General features: G+C 41.2%; 1 protein-coding gene across 1 annotated transcript in view; it reads right to left on the minus strand.

The window, feature by feature from the left end:
- Window positions 1-13,940: 13,940 nt before the first annotated feature.
- Window positions 13,941-18,617, minus strand: part of nmnat2 (nicotinamide nucleotide adenylyltransferase 2) — a 332,701-nt gene continuing 328,024 nt past the window's right edge. Inside the window, exon 11 of the mRNA XM_041208930.1 lies at window positions 13,941-16,338. Within this exon, the coding sequence (XP_041064864.1) occupies window positions 16,236-16,338 (103 nt within the window). The 3' untranslated portion in view covers window positions 13,941-16,235. The remainder of the gene's footprint in view (window positions 16,339-18,617) is intronic.

An 18,617-nucleotide genomic window follows, 5' to 3' on the forward strand; every position in this document is an offset into this window, starting at 1 on the left:
TTCCTTAAATAAGGAAATCACTGCTGCACACAGTACTCCAGATGTGGTCTCATTAGTGTCCTGTACAACTGAAGCCATAACATCCCTACTTTTATATTCAATTCCACTCGCAATAAACGATAACATTTTATGAGCTTTCCTAACTCCTGTTGTACGGGGAGGCGGTGGCGTAGTAGTATTGTTACTGGACTAATAATCCAGAGCCCCAGGATAATGTTCTGTGGACCCAGATTCGAATCTCACCATGGCAGATGGTGGAATTTGAATTCAATAAAAGAAAATTGGAATTAAAAGTCAAGTGATGGCCATGAAGCCATTGTCTAGTTCTGTCGAAGGGTCATGAGGACTCGAAACGTCAACTCTTTTCTTCTCCGCCGATGCTGCCAGACCTGCTGAGTTTTTCCAGGTAATTCTGTTTTTGTTTTGGACTTCCAGCATCCGCAGTTTTTTTGTTTTTATGAAGCCATTGTCGATTGTTGTAAAAACCCATCCGGTTCACCAATGTCCTAAGAAATCTGCCATCCTTACCTGGTCCAGCCTACATGTGACTCCAGACCCACAGCAATGCGGGTGAATCTTAAATACCCTCTGAAATGGCCTAGCAAGACACTCAGTTGTATCAAACTGCTACAGAAAATTGGATAAGGAAGGAAACCAGATGGACCACCCGGCATCGACCTAGGCACTGGAAGCGACAACGCCAAACTCAACCCTGTCGACCCTGCAAAATCCCCCTTACTAACATCTGGGGGCTTGTGCCAAAATTGGGAGAGCTACCTCCCAGACTAGACAAGCAACAGCCTGCTGTAGTCATGATCATAGCATCATACCTCATAGACAATGTCCCGGACTCCACCATCACCATCCCTGGGTATGTCCTGTCCCACTGGCAGGACAGACCCAGCAGAGGTGGCAGCACCGTGGTATACAATTGGGAGGGAGTTGCCCTGGGAGTCCTCAACATCGACCCTAGACCCCATAAAGTCTCATGGCATCTGGTCAAACATGGGCAAGGAAATCTCCTGCTGATTACCATGTACCCCACCGTGCCCCCCAACCCCAACAGCTGATGAATCAGTGCTCCTCCATATTGAACAACACTTGGAGGAAGCACTGAAGCTGGTGAGGTCGCAGAATGTACTCTGGGTGGGGACTTCAATGTCCATCACCAAGAGCGGCTTGAAAGCAGCCTTACAGACTGAGCTGACCGCATCCTAAAGAACATAGTTGCTAGACTCGCTCAGCAGCAGGTGGTGAGGGAACCAACAAGAGGGAAAAACACACTTGACCTCATCCTCACCAACCTGCCTGCCGCAGATGCATCTGTCCATGACGGTATTGGTTGGAGTGACCACTGCACAGTCCTTGTGATGACGAAGTCCCGCCTTCACATTGAGGATACCCTCCATCGTGTTGTGTGACATTACCGCCGTGCTAAATGGGATCGATTTCAAGCAGATCTAACAACTCAAGACTGGGCATCCATGAGGCACTGTGGGCCATCAGCAGCAGAATTGCACACAATCACAATCTGTAACCTCATGGCCTGGCATATCGCCCATTCTACCATTACCACCAAGCAGGGGATCAATCCTGGTTCAATGAAGAGTGCAGGAGGGCATGTCAGGAGCAGCACCAGGCATACCTAAAAATGAGGTGTCAACCTGTTGAAGCTACAACATAGAACTACTTGCGTGCCAAACAGCATAAGCAGCAAGTGATAGACAGAGCTAAGTGATCAGATCTAAGCCCTGCAGTCCTGCCACATCCAGTTGTGAATGGTGGTGGACAACTAACTCACTGGAGCAGCAAACCCCACAAATATCCCCATCCTCAACGACAGGGGAGCACGGCACATCAGCGCAAAGATAGGCTGAAGCATTTGCAACAATCTTCAGCCAGAAGTGCCGATTGAATGATCCATCTCAGCCTCCCCGGAGGTCCCCAACATCATAGATGCCAATTTGATTTGTACCACGTGATATCAAGAAACAGCTGAAGGCACTGGATACTGCAAAGGCTATGGGCCCTGACAATATTCTGGCAATAGTACTGAAGACTGTGCTCTAGAGCTTGTTACACCCCTAGCCAAGCTGTTCCAGTACAGCTGCAACACTGGCATTAACCCAGCATTGTGGAAAATTACCCAGGTATGTCCTGTACACAAAAAGCAGGACAAATCCAACCCAGCCAATTACCACCCCATCAGTCTACTCTCGATCATCAGTAAAGTGATGGAAGGGATCATCAACAGTGCTATCAAACGGCATTTGCTTAACGATAACCTGCTCACCAATGCTCATTTTGCGTTCCACCAGGGTCATTCAGCTCCTGACCTCATTACAGCCAAGGTTCAAGCATGGACAATAGAGCTGAACTCCAGAAGTGAGTTGAGAATGGCTGCCCTTGACATCAAGGCAGCATTTGACCGAGTGTGGCATCAAGGAGCCTTAGCAAGACTAGAGCCAATGGGAAGCGGGGAAAACTCTCCACTGGTTGGAGTCATACCCAGCACAAAGGAAGATGGTTGTGGTTGTTGGAGGTCAGTCATCTAAGCTCCAGGGCATCACTGCAGGAGTTCCTCAGGATTGTGTCCTAGGCCCAATGATTTTTAGCTGCTTCAACTATGATCTTGGTTCCATCATAAGGTCAGAAGTGGGGATGTTCGCTGATGATTGCACAATGTTCAGCACCATTCGCGAATCCTCAGACACTGAAGTAGTCCATGTCCAAATGCAACAAGACCTGGACAATATCCAGGCTTGGGCTGATAAGTGGCAACTAACGCTTGCACCACACAAGTGCCAGGCAAGACCATCTCAAAAAAAGGAGAATCTAATCATAGCCCTTTGACATTCAATGGCATTACCATCACTGAATCCCTCACTATCAACATCCTGGGGGGTACCATTGACCAGAAACTGAACTAGACTAGCTATATAAATACTGTGGCTACAAGAGCTGGTCAGATGCTCTGAATCCTGTGGTGGGTAACTCAACACTTGACTCCCCAAAGCCTGTCCACCATCTACAAAGCGCAAGTCAGGAGGGTGATGGAATACTCCCCTCTTGCCTGGATAAATGCAGCTCCATCAACTCTCAAGAAGCTAAACACCATCCAGGCCAAAGCAGTCCGCTTGATTGGCACCCCATCCACAAACATTCACTCCCTCCACCACCAATGCACAGCAGCACCAGTGTGTACCATCTACAAGGTGCACTGCAGGAACTCACCAAGGGCCCTTAGACGGCACCTTCCAAACCCATCACCGCTACCTATCTAGAAGGACAAGGGCAGCAGGCACACCACCACTTGGAAGATCTCCTCCAAGCCACACACCATCCTGACTTAGTAATATATCGCTGTTCCTTGACTGTTGCTGGGTCAAAATCCTGGAACTCCCTCCCTAACAGTACTGTGGGTGTACCTAAAGCAGATGGACTGCAGCAGTTCAAGACGGGAGCTTAGCACTGCCTTCTCAAAGGCAACTAAGGTTATGCAATAAATGCTAGCCTAGCCAGCGATGCCCACATCCCATGAATGAATTTAAAAAGCCTGCATACTAGTGCACTAGATTCATGCACTAAAACACCCAGATCCCTCTGAATCTCAGAGCTCACCATTTACATAATATGTTTCTTTTCATTCTTCCTGCCAAAATGGACAATTTCACATTTTCACACATTAAAGTACATTTGCCAGATCTTTGCCAACTCACTGAACCTATCTATGTCCCTTTGTAGCCTCCTTATGTCCTCTTCACAACTTACTTTCCTACCTATCTTTGTGTCATCAGCAAATTTAGGAACCATACCTTCGGTCCCTTCACTCAAGCCACTTATATAATTTGTAATAAAGCAGAGTGAAAGCATTGGTTGCTGTGGCACACCACTCCTTACATCCTGCCAACCAGAAAAAGACCCATTTATTTCTACTCTCTGTTTCCTGTTAGCTATCCAACCTTCTAACCATTTCAATATGTTACCCCTACACCATGAGCTTTTAATTTCTGCAATAACCTTTGGTGTGGAACCTTATCAAATGCCTTCTGGAAAACTAAGTGCAATACATCCACCTGTTCCCTTTATCCACATACAATTCCTTCAAAGAACTCCAATAAATTGGTTGAACATGATTTCCTTTTCACAAAACCATGTTGACTCTGCCTGGTTGCCTTGAATTTTTCTAAGTCCCCTGCTATAACATCTTTAATAATAGCTTCTATCATTTTTCCTATGACAGATGTTAGGCCAATTGGCCTATAGTATCCTGCTTTCTGTTTCGCTCCCTTTTTGAATAAAGGAGTTACATTTGCTATTTTCCCATCAAATGGAACCTTTCCCAAATCTAGGGAATTTTGGAAAGTTAAAACCAACGCACGAACTATCTCACTAGCCACTTCTTTTAAGACCTTAGGATGAAGTCCATCAGGCCCCAGGGATTTGTCAACCTGCAGCTCTGTATCTTACCCCATGCTGTACCTGCAGTTGGAGCGTATGATATTGAAACCGGGAATCAAAACAACAATATATTTCATTAATTCTCCAGTAAGTGCCTCACTTGAAAAGCACAAAAGAAGGTACTTATTTGTAACTCAAGAGTCAGCATTAGTCCTCCGCATTAGGTAATGAGGGTTTAGGAAGGGTCAGCGCAAGGTGAAACTGGTCCCAGTTAGGACTGTCCACACCAATAAACCCTTGACCTCTATGCCTCACAATCCTTCTTAAAGCTGGTTCATCTAAATATAAAAAATAAACTCCAATAATTTGCTCATTACCACTTCCCTGGTGATTGCAATTTTCCTGAGTTCCTCCCTCCCTTCCATTTCTTGATTTTTCAGCTATTTCTGGAAAGTTACTTGTATCATCTATAGTTAAGACCAATGCAAAATACCTGTCCAATTCACCTGCCATCTCCTTATTTTCCATTATTAATTTCCCAGATTCACTTCCTATAGAACCAGTGCTCACTTTGTTAAATCTTATTTAAAAATCTATAGAAATGCTTACTGTCTATCTTTATATTTCTATCTATCTATCTTTCTCTAGCACACTAATTTTTCCCTCCTTATTAATCTTTTTGTCATTCTTTGCTGTTCTTTATGTTCTGTGCAATCTACTTACCTGCCACCCTCTTTGTGTAATTATATGCTTTTTCTTTAAGTTTGATACTGCCTTTAACATTTTTAGTTAACCACAAATGGTGGGTCCTCCCCTTGGAATTTTTCTTTCTCATTGGAATGTATCCATGAGATGTCAAGGCCCATTTCAGAGATACTTGAAAGGAAAGCATGGAAAATGCAGAAGGCTGAGACTTTGATCTTCTGTGTCTGTGAAAACGTTAGAAACTGTTTCCCCAGCCAGCTGCAGCTAGTCCAAAGACCCATCTCCTGTTGGTTTATATCTCAGAATTTGTCAAAAAGTCTCTGAGATGGAAGCAAACTGGACTTTGGATGGAAGACATGCCTATTTTCTCTCCTGAGAACACACAGAGAAATGAATTTAAAACTTGCTCTGACCAGTGTTTGGCAGCGACAGAAGCAAGAAGCAAGACCAGTTTTTGAAGTCACCCCTGTAGTGACAAGCTGACCATCCCTCTCTCTCTCTTGCTGGAGGCAAGTTCTTTAGAAAAGACATGTGGCAAGCAGGTCATATCTCCTTCTGGAAACAAGCCAACAAGTATCTCCAACAGACTGCAAGACTGACAAAGTCAGCTCAAGAGTTCTATCAAAAGCGCTTAACTAATGGCTACAATGTACCACCATCTACAGCTCATTGACAAGCCAAGGACTTATTTGTATGTTCTTTTTAACTTTTATTTGGGCTCGTAACTTTCTTTTCTGAACTGTGTGTATGTGTGTGTGTGTGTGTGTCGTGTTTTTTATTATTTTCCTTTGGGTTAGTCACTAGTAGACTTACCCTTTTTTTGACTCAAGAAAACCTGGCCCGATTGATTCATTGAAAGAAAAGTAAATACATTTGAATGGGAAAAGGTATCCATGGGGAAAGAATTTTAAACAAATCTTTGTTACGACCAACTGAGGGAGTTGAAAAGAGGAGAGTCAGCTTATTTCCCCTCGCCCGGCAGTAACAAAATGGGGGCTCATTGCCGGAATTGCTCCCATAGGCAAAACAAAAGAATTAGAATGGGGAAAGTAAATTGCTCCTTTGAAAACAGTTTTAAAGATAATTTTCAATCTGTGCAGGTGAGAGTAAAACATAACTCATGAACAAATGGCTATCGGGTTAGAAAATCAGTCACCTGTAAATGGATTAGAACGTTACTTAAAGGGATGACGGTGGATAGGCAATGGCAAAGAGCGCATGGGTAAACTGCAACAATTGTTTATTACTGTCTGGCGCAAAAGTAAAATAGGAAAGGTGGCCAAACCATGGCTTACAAGGGAAATTAGAGATAGTATTAGATCCAAGGAAGAGGCATGCAAATTGGCCAGAAAAAACAACAGACCTGAGGATTGGGAGCAGTTTAGAATTCAGGAAAGAAGCACAAAGGGGTTGATTAAGAAGGGGAAAACAGAGTAAGTTTGCAGGGAGCATAAAAACTGACTGTAAAAGTTTCTATAGGTATGTGAAGAGAAAAAGATTGGTAAAGACAAATGTAGGTCCCTTACAGTAAGAAACAGGGACATTTATAATGAGGAGCAAAGAAATGGCTGACCAACTAAATACATACTTTGGTTCTGTCTTCACAAAGGAGGACACAAATAACATTCCAAAAATGTTGGGGAACACAGGGTTTAATGAGAGGGAGGAACAGAAAGAAATCAGTATTAATAGGGTAATGGCGTTGGGGAAATTGATGGGATTGAAGGTCAATAAATCCCCAGGCCCTGATAATCTACATCCCAGAGTACTTAAGGAAGTGGCCCTAGAAATAGTGGATGCATTGGTGGTCATCCTCCGTGATTCTATAGACTCTGGAACAGTTCCAGATTGGAGGGTAGCTAATATAACCCCACTATTTAAAAAGGGAGGTAGAGAGAAAACAGGGAATTATAGACCAGTCAGCGTGACGTCAGTAGTGGGGAAAATTCTAGAGTCCATTATAAAAGTTTTAATAGCTGAGCATTTGGAAAACAGTGGCAGAATCGGACAGAGTCAGCATGGATTTACGAAAGGGAAATCATGCTTGACAAATCTACTGGAATTTTTTGAGAATGTAATTAGTAGAGTTGATGAGGAGGAGCCAGTGGATGTGGTTTATTTGGACTTTCAGAAGGCTTTCGACAAAATCCCACATAAGTGATTAGCATGTAAAATTAAAGTGCATGGGATTGGGGTTAATGTATTGAGATGGATAGAAAACTGGTTGGCAGATGGGAAACAAAGAGTAGGAATACATGAGTCTTTTTCTGAATGGCAGGCAGTGACTAGTGGGGTACAGCAGGGATCGGTGCTGGGACCCCAGCTAGTCACAATATATATTAATGATTTAGATGAGGGAACTAAATGTAATGTCTCCAAAATTGCAGATGACACAAAGCTGGGTGGGAGGGTGAGCTGTGAGGAGGATGCAGAGATGCTTCAGTGTGATTTGGACCAGCTGAGTGAGCGGGCAAATGCATGGCAGATGCAGTATAATGTGGATAAATGTGAGGTTACCTACTTTGGTAGCAAAAACAGGAAGGCAGATTATTATCTGAATGGCTATAAATTGAGAGAGGGGAATGTGCAACGAGACCTGAATGTCCTCATACACCTGTCGCTGAAGGTAAGCATGCAGTCGGCAAAGAAGGCAAATGTTATGTTGGCCTTCATAGTGAGAGGATTCGAGTACAGGAACAGGGATGTCTTGCTGCAATTATACAGGGCCTTGATGAGACCACACCTGGAATATTGTGTGCAGTTTTGGTCTCCTTATCTGAGGAAGGATGTTCTTGCTATAGTGGGAGTGCAGCGAAGATTTACCAGACTGATTCCTGGGACTGACATATGAGGAGAGATTGAGTTGGTTAGGATTATGTTCACTGGAGTTCAGAAGAATGAGGAAGGATCTCACAGAAACCTATAAAATTCTAACAAGACTTGACAGGGTAGATGCAGGAAGGATGTTTCCGATGGTGGGGGAGTCCAGAATCAGGGGTCACAGTCTGAGGATATGGGGTAGACCATTTAGGACGGAGATGAGAAATTTCTTCACTCAGAGAGTGGTGTGCCTGTTGAATTTGCTACCACAGAAAGTAGTTGAGGCCAAAGCATTGTATGTTTTCAAGAAGGAGTTAGATATAGCCCTTGGGGCGAAAGGGGTCAAAGGATATGGGAAGAAGCAGGAGCTGGCTACTGAGTTGGATGATCAGCCATGATCATAATGAATGGTGGAGCAGGCTCGAAGGGCCGAGAGGCCTACTCCTGCTCCTATTTTCTATGTTTCCATGAGAAAGTTTGTTTGGCAAAACAAACCTAAATGAAGAGAGAATTCAAAGGAAGCAATTTGGAATTATATGGCAATCTACAATCAGACCTTTCCACCATCGCTAAAATTCAATTCAGATTATCTCTTGTATCACATTTATATTTCCCCAGACTGATAAAAGGGCGCAGAGCCAAGACATTAGGCCCAAATGGAAGTCACTCAAGCCTACTCACTTAAGAGTTAAAATCGGGCCCAGTGTTAACCCTGTCACCCCCTCCACTGACGCTGCCTGACCTGCTGAGTATTTCCAGCATTTTCTCTTTCTATGACCCATTCACTTAACAGGTGGATTCACATCTAGCAGATGGGGAGATGGTGGTTTAGTGGTATTGTCACTGGACTAGTAACCAAAGGTCCAGGTTAATGCTGTGGGGACATGAAGGAGAAAGAGGAGGCAACCTACCCCAACGCAGGTAATACTTGTGGAGATCACAAGGAGAATAACAGTGAAACCCATGCAGGGGTAAGCACTAATAAACCAGATGAAACAAACCAAGCTTTAAACCTCAACCAAAACTGTGTTGATGAAAAACTCACTAAAAGTGAATTACCGGAACCAGAATGACTGCAGGAGGTGAAAGTCAAAGCATAACCCACTAACATCCAGGCAATTAGATCTGTATAAGTGCCTTGGTTTGAGCCAGTAAATTCATGGGTTTCAGAGATGGATAGGAAAGAGTTAAGCCTGACAAGAACAGCACAGCCTAACAAATTTGCATCATGCCAGCCTTTGAACAACAATAGGTTAGGGCCAGGGAAAGGCACAATATGCTCCAGAATAGTTTGGCTGTTATCAGCAGTCTGGGAGTTAACAGTCAGGTAAAACAACCAAACCCCATAGATGATACCTAATCCAGCATTGCAGCACAGGGTTACTTACCAGGGATAACTACCACTAGAGATAAAGCAACTCCAAAACCCTGATACTAAGCTAATTTGTAAATGCATGTAACCAACCACCTGAAAGGATGAAAAGAGCCAATACATGAGCAGGTTTTTGGCAGGAAGATATAATTATTCTCATAATGTTTTTGGAATTTATTGTAAAATAGTGGTATCTGTGTCTATATGTATGCGTGTGTGTGTGAGAGAGACTTAATTGGGTTAAAGGCAGCTGGTCATGTGGTAGATGAGCTAGATTTGAAATGTTAATAGGTAAACATAGGTGTCAAGGGAGCATTTGCATTTTTAAATAAATAAGACTAAATTGTTTTCGAAAGAGGGAGTGAAATGTGTCACCTAGCCAAGTGAAGTTTAGAAACAGTGTGTTTATTTTTCCCAAAATTACTGGTAAAATTTAGTACTATGAGAGATTTTTATTATCAGAAAGGTAAAGTCCAAAGCCAAAGTGAAACAATGGGAATTTGCATTCAAAGGGGAAACATGTAAAAAGGAGTGAAAGCTGTCTGTAAGGGTAGGCATTTTAAGATCTAACAAGTGTGAAAAGCCTTCAGCACCTACGCCTCAAGCTGCTGTCTACAAAGCACCGAAGTTAAGACTCACTTTGAATTGGATTGTCAGGGTATCATGTTTCTTTGCCAGAGGCTTTTAATATCTATGTGTCCTACTGTTGCCTTAACGAAGGTGTAAATGGGAGTCAGATTAAGTAGTGGATTTAGAAGTTATTATAGTAGTAATTTGTAGACATAAGTATGTGCTTAAAATAATTTCTCTTTAAACGGAAGACATGCCTATTTCCCCTCCTGGGAATACACAGGAAATTAATTTAAAATTTGCTCTGACAAGTGTTTGGCAGTGACAGAAGCAAGAAGCAACATCAGTTTTTGAAGTCACCCCTGCAGGGGCAAGCAGGCCATCCCTCTCTTTCTCTCTTACTGGAGGTAAGTTGTCCAACAGAGACAGACAGCAAGCAGGAAGAAACAGGACAGCCTGCTCGGTCACCCCTGCAGAAACAAGCAGGTCAATCTCTCCTTCTGGGAACAACCCAACAAATGTCTCAAACAGACTGCAAAACTGCCAAAGCCAGCTCCAGGGTTCTACTGAAAGCACCTAACGGCCGAAATGCACCACATGCCTGATGGACAAGCCAAGGACTTACTCGTATATTCTTTTAAACTTTTATTTAGACTCTTAACTTTCTTTTTTGATGTGCATATATGTGTGTGTGTGTGTGTGTGTTGCATCTTTTATTATTTTCCCTTGAGTTTTAGTCACTAATAAACTTACTTTTTGACTCAAGAAAACCTGGTCTGATTGGCACCTTGAAAAAAAAGTAAATCGATTTGAATGGGGAAAGAATTTTCAGCCAACCTTTGTTGCGAACAACCGAGGGAGTTAAAAAAGAGGGGAGCCAGCTGATTCCCCCTTCACCCAGTTATAACATTTATCACATGTCTACACCCTATTGCAGGTACAATACATTACTAATATATTATCAATGAATACCAGCCAACAAAATAAGCTACTGTAGGTTAATGAGAAATTTGTGAACATACCTGATCAATGTAATATCACTTGGTTTCCTCTACTTCTTCCAGTATTACTTGTCACTGTCTTCTTTAAACATATTAATGTAAGGTTTGTAAGTGATATGTACTTTTAGTCAGGAATGCTTTATGCTATTTCATTTCAGAAGCAACCTGTTCCAGAAAGTAATATGGCTTCAGTTTACTCTCACTGAAACATGCTCTTACCAAAGCCGTCAGTACAAAGCTTCAAAAATGTGATAACAATAAATCACTACTCATAGTCAACCATTTTGTACCTAAGTCTTTATATTTTTAATTCACTTTGGCTGGGTTTCCCAAGTCTTGGGAGACAAAACAGCTGAAAGGAAGTGAGAAAGGTTGAATCTATGAGGTAATTCCCTTTACAGCACTGCTTGTGGGCCAGGAAGAACAGCAGTGTTTTCTGCAGCCTGACAAACTACCCAGTAAACCTCCACCATGACCTGTCTGCTGCCAACTTGCCAATCAGCCACCTTGATCACCATCTGCTTCCTTGACCTCAATTGGATTCCCCAACACTATTGGACCCTGAACAATTTAGAACTCCTGAAATTGGGACAAACTCTAGATTGTACCCGTTCTTCCCCACCATCCGATCAACAACAGACAACCATTGGGCCCAAATCCCATGCTTCAATCATTCACTTTTCCAGTCTGAATGCACACATAACAATATTTGAAAATGACTAATACAGTCAGTGTATTTTCAGCAAGGAATTTTATTAGCAATTTTTTAGAAATAATTTGAAAGTTTATGATACACAAAACAGAATATTTGATTCCTGACTATTAAAGTTATCACATCATTTTAAATACCAATAGTTTTAAACCCGCTAAAGCCAGTGAGAAATTTCATTTGAACATTAAAGACAATACACTGAAAATAGGAATGTTTCAAAATTAACTACATTTTCAGATACATGAACTTACAGAAAAGGGGTCACTTAGTGGCTAGTGCATATCCTCTCACTAAAATGTCTAGATGGCAATTTGCAAATGACCTATGTGATCAGATTGAAGCAATGGCTTGCTGTGGAATGGGCCAATATCCCAAGGAGATCAAGGTTATGGTTTGTGATTGGGTGGGGCTCTACATCAGAAGAGAACAAAAAGGAAAACACAAGACAATGCAATAACCAGCTGTTTTAATTCAATTAAAGTTCACAATTCCAGTGCACAGCACTCTCAGTCATGCACTATAAATGTTACCTCAACTATCTTTGTGGCTTGTTTTGGGCAAAGATACTTACTTCTTTCTCCAACAATCTTAATTATAAATTCTTCATAAAATTTGCCACATCACTTGACTATCCACTAAAGATTTAAACAGGTTCAAGAGAATAAATATCATTCTAAAACAATCTGTGGGACCATGCATTTGTGTGTTCATAATATGAAGGGAGGAACAATGAAATTCCTGCAACAAAATGTTAAATGAAATTTAATAAATTGGGATCTGAGGCCCAATAACTTTGCAACATAGCACTACAATAGTGAGCCTTATTATGGTGATGGGGTATATAACAAGAAAGTTATGGATAAGGCAGGTGATTCAGCCCATCTTAGTTCAAAAAAGAATGAGATGCTGTCTCACTCAGTGAGCTCTTTTTAATGATGAACATCCTTCAAAATGCATTCAATGCACCATTTGTGAAACATTACAAAGGTAACCATCAAAAACTACAATAATATATCCTCATGTTTTCTGCCTTTTTACTTGCTGGAATACACACTGCACTAAAGTTGTCATACAAGTGATAATAGCATGTGTGCTTGTACTCAAACATGTGCCATCCAGAATCAGACCCACAAAAATGGTTAGTTTTTAGCCAGTTTTGACTTTACAAATCCTTAAATGCTGAAGTGACAGGGGTACACTTGTATCAGGGCAGCTTTATTGAATAATCCATTGGATGCACATTTTCTCACATTAATTTACACCTACACAAGCTTCAATCACATCAGTACATCATGGAGAACGTCACAAATACCAGCTGCACAGTCAAAAAGATTTAAACTTTTAAATCGGGTGTGTTTTTAGTATATCTTTAAAGAAAAATTAAGTAATACAAATATATATATATACTGACCACTGAATGACTACCAGAGCTGGGGCGGAGGTGGGTGGCAGGTGGCGGGGGAGGGGGGGTGGGTGCAGTGGCGGGGGTGGTTGCAGTGGTGGGAGATGCAGGTGGGGTTCTCTCGTGTGTTGCTACACATTTTTTGAATCAGTTACTTGATATGTGGAAAAACCTTGATTAATATCCTAGAACACTAACGGCTGAGTGTTCTGGGGGAATAGAGAAAAATTATTCCAGGCTAAGATGTAGCAGCAGCTTATCTGATTTCTGGCTTCATCTCCTCGTTTAAACTAACTCCATTGCGCATTTTTTACTAATGGAATACACCTTCCAGCCCAAAGCAACTTTGGATAATACGGTACTGCTATTCATTTACATCAGTTTATTAAAAATAATTCTAATTTCGTGATTAGAATTTCAGGCTTATGTAAAAAAAATCAATTATAAAACTGGAGTTTGCTTTCTAAAACAGTACAAGTTAGAAACAGAAACACATTTCAAGTTCCGAAGAAGAGTCATATTGGATTTGAAATGTTAACTCTGTTTCTCTTTCCACTGATGCTGCTAGACCTGCTGAGTTTTTCCAGCATTTTCTGTTTTTATTACACATTTCAAGCATTTGGGAAGGAACTACGAGAGGTGAGGTTATGTACTTAGTTTTTGGATTTGTGTTACAAAGATTATTACAGCCCAAGAATGACAATGGTTTAATAAATTCATACGCTTTAAGCAAAGATGCCATTTCATTGAGACTACTGGAAAAGCAGGATTTCAAGTTGAGAAATTAAAATTTGTTTCTTATCATGAATTCCATATTTATTTTATGCATCTCAGCTAATTGGATGCCAGCAGATAGACCATTATGTTATATCAGTTATTTTCATAAAAATGGCATCTAGCTAGAGAACTGGAAGCATGCATTCTGATCATTTACAGCTTTGAAATAGACAACACATCTCACTTCTAATCTTTATTATTCTTGAATGACAATAAAATGAAAACACCAAGAAGGTGATAGAGAATCCTTTCATGATATCCACCTATCTGTGTAAAGAGACGAGCGTGCAACATTAAAGTTTAAACTACAAGTGGAGTTGGACACTAGACAACAAAGAACAGAGATCAGTCACATACTGTACATTAAAAGATATGTCTGACAGCTCTGTGCAATCATTAATAGAAACAGCAGGTATTTTTGACAGGAATCTGCACTAATTGCAAATAAACAAGGTAAAATTTTACAATACTGAATGAGATAGGGCTGTGAGCAGTGAAACCTGATTATCTGACATGACTGAACAACAGCTTTATCATCTAATTAGATGTTAAGAGTTTAATATGATACAGGCAGAACCAAAAAAATCAATTTCTCTGTTGTCAGATCAAGCCATTGCTAAGGTAAAACAATGATAAATGAAGCCAACCATGATCAGCTTTTGTTTCCAAAATGAACTTTGTAGTTATTTTGAACAGACTATTCATTTGATGTTCCGCTCTTTGGCTGTGGTGATTTGTAGGTATACATTTGACTGTTTTGAAGCTATGGATGATTGGTTGTTATAGACTTTGACTTCTGAGAGGAGAGGAACTAGCCCCTGAGTCTGAGCTGGCATTTGGTCAGTGATCAGTGAAAACTACCTCAAGGATCACATCTCTTTTTCCCTTGTCCCTTGCTTCTTTTTGTAGAATACTCCTTTCATGAAATTCAAAATTTCTTTATCACCAAGACTGATCATCATTCTTTCAAGTTGGACCTATCTAGGTGACAATAAAGCTAAACTTACACTCAAAAATATTAGTCAAATTAAATCCAATTCAACTTTACTTAGACCAAGGACAATTACAAACATTTTCAATAGTACAGATTACCATCCTGAAAAAGGAAAACAAAAATGCCTTTAAGCTTCTTTGCAGAAGGACATCTAGAGGCCTTTGAAAACAAATATTAATAAATGAACAGAAGTTTCCCCAGAGCAGGATTGTACAGAATAGAGAGAAAATATCAGCTCAGGTGGCAATTGAAATACAATGATGTTTTATAACATTAAGGTGCGTGTACTATAAAGAGGGATGAATGTCAAATCCTGGGAGTAAAATGGATGCCAACTCTCAATATAACTGAGGTCTTATGAGATAAACATTTTGCCTGTTTGAATTATTTAATCAGTCTAGGGAATATAGATGGAAGAAGACAGAGGCTGAGTCTCAACAATCTTAAAATGAAACCAATACTGTCAAGGAATATCTTCTACCAAAAGGGATGTAGACTTCTTAGCTTTAACTCTTGACTTTTGAGGATCAATATATTGCGATTATTTAAATGGGAAGATTGTTTAAGTGTGCATTATCCTGTTCTCTAACTTCCTTGAAGGATTTTGTGGCTGGAACATTATAACAACACATTTACTTGCAAAAAATGAATTATTTTGTTCAATGATGCATTGTATTGGAGTGGAGAACAGTCTGATTTATGCACATAATTTCATCATTTTTCTGTGATTTCTGCTGCTGCATAGAAATGAAATATGCCACGGTGCGCTTTTAAACGGACTTGTTTTGAATTTCATTACTGATATTGCTTGAAGTTTCTATATGAAACCACTGGACAAAAGGAGGCTAAATGTGATGTTCTCTCTCCAAACAGAACTTTGGTGCAAATTTATTTTCCCCCAGCTATATCAAGATATTGATGACTATATTAGAAGCTATGCATTTTGTGAAATGTCAAGAATACCTGCAATACCTTCAAAATCTTACTTGTTCCTGTTGGGAAAACAATTGACTTTTTGAGCTTATCATATTTATTAAACACAGAGGCATTGAAGCAGTTCTTTGAACTAAGCATGCTACTAACTGCAAGTCCTGAATCGCTAACCCAGAGAGGGCAGGCGACCTGGTTGTGTCAAAGTTGCAAGCAACACAGAGAGGTTAGGAATTTCCTACGAAGAAACGCACATGTTTCTACTTCTAATAAAAAAAAGGAAATAGTTATACCGACACTTGGTATTCTGCAATAATATGAAGGTCAGCACGAGTGTCAGTTAGAGGGCAGCACAGAGGAAGAGAAATGAGTGGACAGCGAGAAGTTCTGTGCAGTTCATACAGTGCATTCTGTCAGTAGAGCTTCTATTCTTATAGTACAGTGGAAATGGTAGAGACGAGAAGCTCTGTATATGTAAGCAGTAGAGGAGTGGAACAGTTTTACTGAGAGAGAAATTGTGAGCTGTTCTTTCTGATCCTTGCTGGAGATTTTTATCCAGATGTCTTGATGTAGAGCTGATTCTGCAGGATGTAATCAATAACGGGCTGGTTCAAATATTCCACCACATGACCATCACCATGTTGCAAAGCCAGTCTGTCAAAGTGCAAACAGAAATGTTTAATTACAATGCACTGGTGCAACAAAATGATGTTGGCTTAATATGTTCATCTACTTTACAATTGCTTTATTTTTTATCTATATGGTAATGGGGGTAAAATAGAGGGGAGATGAAATCTCCCTCAGCCATTTACTTGCCTTCTTTTCCATTTTAAGGACGTGAACTCCAGACAACAGGTGATTGGGCTGTGAATCTACACCATTTTAAGATCCATCACTAATACTGTACTGTGATCTGCTGAAGGATATTGTTCCAAAAGGTTTCTGTTCTTCCCAACCTCTTTCCCAACCAGAAGCAGAAGGTTTATCTCCCTCTTCCCTCCATATCTGGTGTTAGTCAGCTGCTGATCCAATCTGGACTTCCAGGTTCATTAAAGATTGCAAGGCTCGATCTCACCCGTAAATGGGGGTGGAATTCCAACTACTGTTGTAAGCCTGAGAAGCCTGTAACACTGGCAATGACCAATGGCTGGAGGTGGGGTGGGGTTCGGGGGTCGGTGGTGCTTCAGTTTGCTGTGTAAGGCAAGATGTTGTTAGCTCTTTTTGGGCTCTAACTTCTTTTTTCCCTGCTCCTTTTAGATTGTGCAATCCAAGAGCAGTTTGAACCAGGGCTTAAGGCCTTTGAACTTGGGTATGACACCCAACCCCACTGACAAATGAATAAAGACCAGATTATGCAACTTGCCCTCCTCTGTGGGCTTTTGACTACTGATCAAATTTCAACCTTGCGTGTGTATTACAGCCTCAAGAGAATATAATTTATGAAGTACTGCTTGCTCATGGGAGGGCATGGGCTGATTCTTGAGTTTTTGCAATACTGTAAGATGAGTGATAATGAATTGGCAGCCCCTTGGTAGAGAGAAAACAGGGAATTATAGACCAGTCAGCCTGATGTCGGTAGTGGGGAAAATTCTAGATTCTATTATAAAAGATTTAATAGCTGAGCACTTGGAAAACAGCTGCAGAATCTGACAGAGTCAGCATGGATTTACGAAAGGGAAATCGTGCTTGACAAATCTACTGGAATTTTTCGAGAATGTAACTGGTAGAGTTGATGAGGGGGAGCCAGTGGAAGTGGTTTATTTGGACCTTCAGAAGGCTTTCGACAAAGTCCCACATAAGAGATTAGCGTGTAAAATTAAAGTGCATGAGGTTGAGGGTAGTGCATTGAGGTGGATAGAAAACTGGTTGGCAGACAGGAAAAAAGAGTAGGAATAAACAGAACTTTATCGGAATGGCAGGCAGTGACTAGTGGGATACCGCAGGGATCGGTGCTGGGACCCTAGCTATCCACAATATATATTAATGATTTAGATGAGGGAACTAAATGTGCAATCCAAAATTGCAGATGACACAAAGCTGGGTGGGAGGGTGAGCTGTGAGGAGGATGCAGAGATGCTTCAGTATGATTTGGACAAGCTGAGTGATAGGGCAAATGCATGGCAAATGCAGTATAATGTGGATAAATGTGAGGTTATCCATTTTGGTAGCAAAAACAGGAAGGCAGATTATTATCTGAATGGCTATAAATTGAGAGAGGGGAATGTGCAACAAGACCTGGGTGTCCTGGTACACCAGTCGCTGAAGGTAAGCATGCAGGTGCAGCAGGCGATAAAGAAGGCAATTGGTATGTTGGCCTTCATAGTGAGAGGATTTGAGTACAGGAACAGGGATGTCTTCCTGCAATTATACAGGGCCTTGGTGAGACCACAACTGGAATATTGTGTGCAGTTTTGATCTCCTTATCTGAGGAAGGGTGTTCTTGCTATAGAGGGAGTGCAGCGAAGGTTTACCAGACTGATTCCTGGGATGGAGGGACCGACATATGAGGAGAGATTGAGTCAGTTAGGATTATATTCACTGGAGTTCAGAAGAATGGTGGGGGGGATCTCATAGAAACCTATAAAATTCTAACAGGACTAGGCAGGTTAGATGCAGGAAGGATGTTCCCAATGGGGGAGTCTAGAACCAGGGGTCACAGTCTGAGGTTATTGGTTAGACCATTTAGGACTGAGATGAGGAGAAATTTCTTCACCCAGAGAGTGGGATTCGCTACCACAGAAAGTAGTTGAGGCCAAAACATTGTATGTTTTCAAGAAGGGGCAAAAGGGATCAAAGGATATGGGGAGAAAAGCGGGAGCACGCTGTTCAGTTGGACGAGTTATGATCAGCCATGATCATAATGAATGGCGGAGCAGGCTTGAAGAGCTGAGTGGCCTACTCTTGCTCCTAGTTTCTATGTTTTAACTGAGGCC

The sequence above is a fragment of the Carcharodon carcharias genome, chromosome 16, assembly GCF_017639515.1.
Source record: "Carcharodon carcharias isolate sCarCar2 chromosome 16, sCarCar2.pri, whole genome shotgun sequence".
NCBI lineage: Eukaryota > Metazoa > Chordata > Chondrichthyes > Lamniformes > Lamnidae > Carcharodon > Carcharodon carcharias.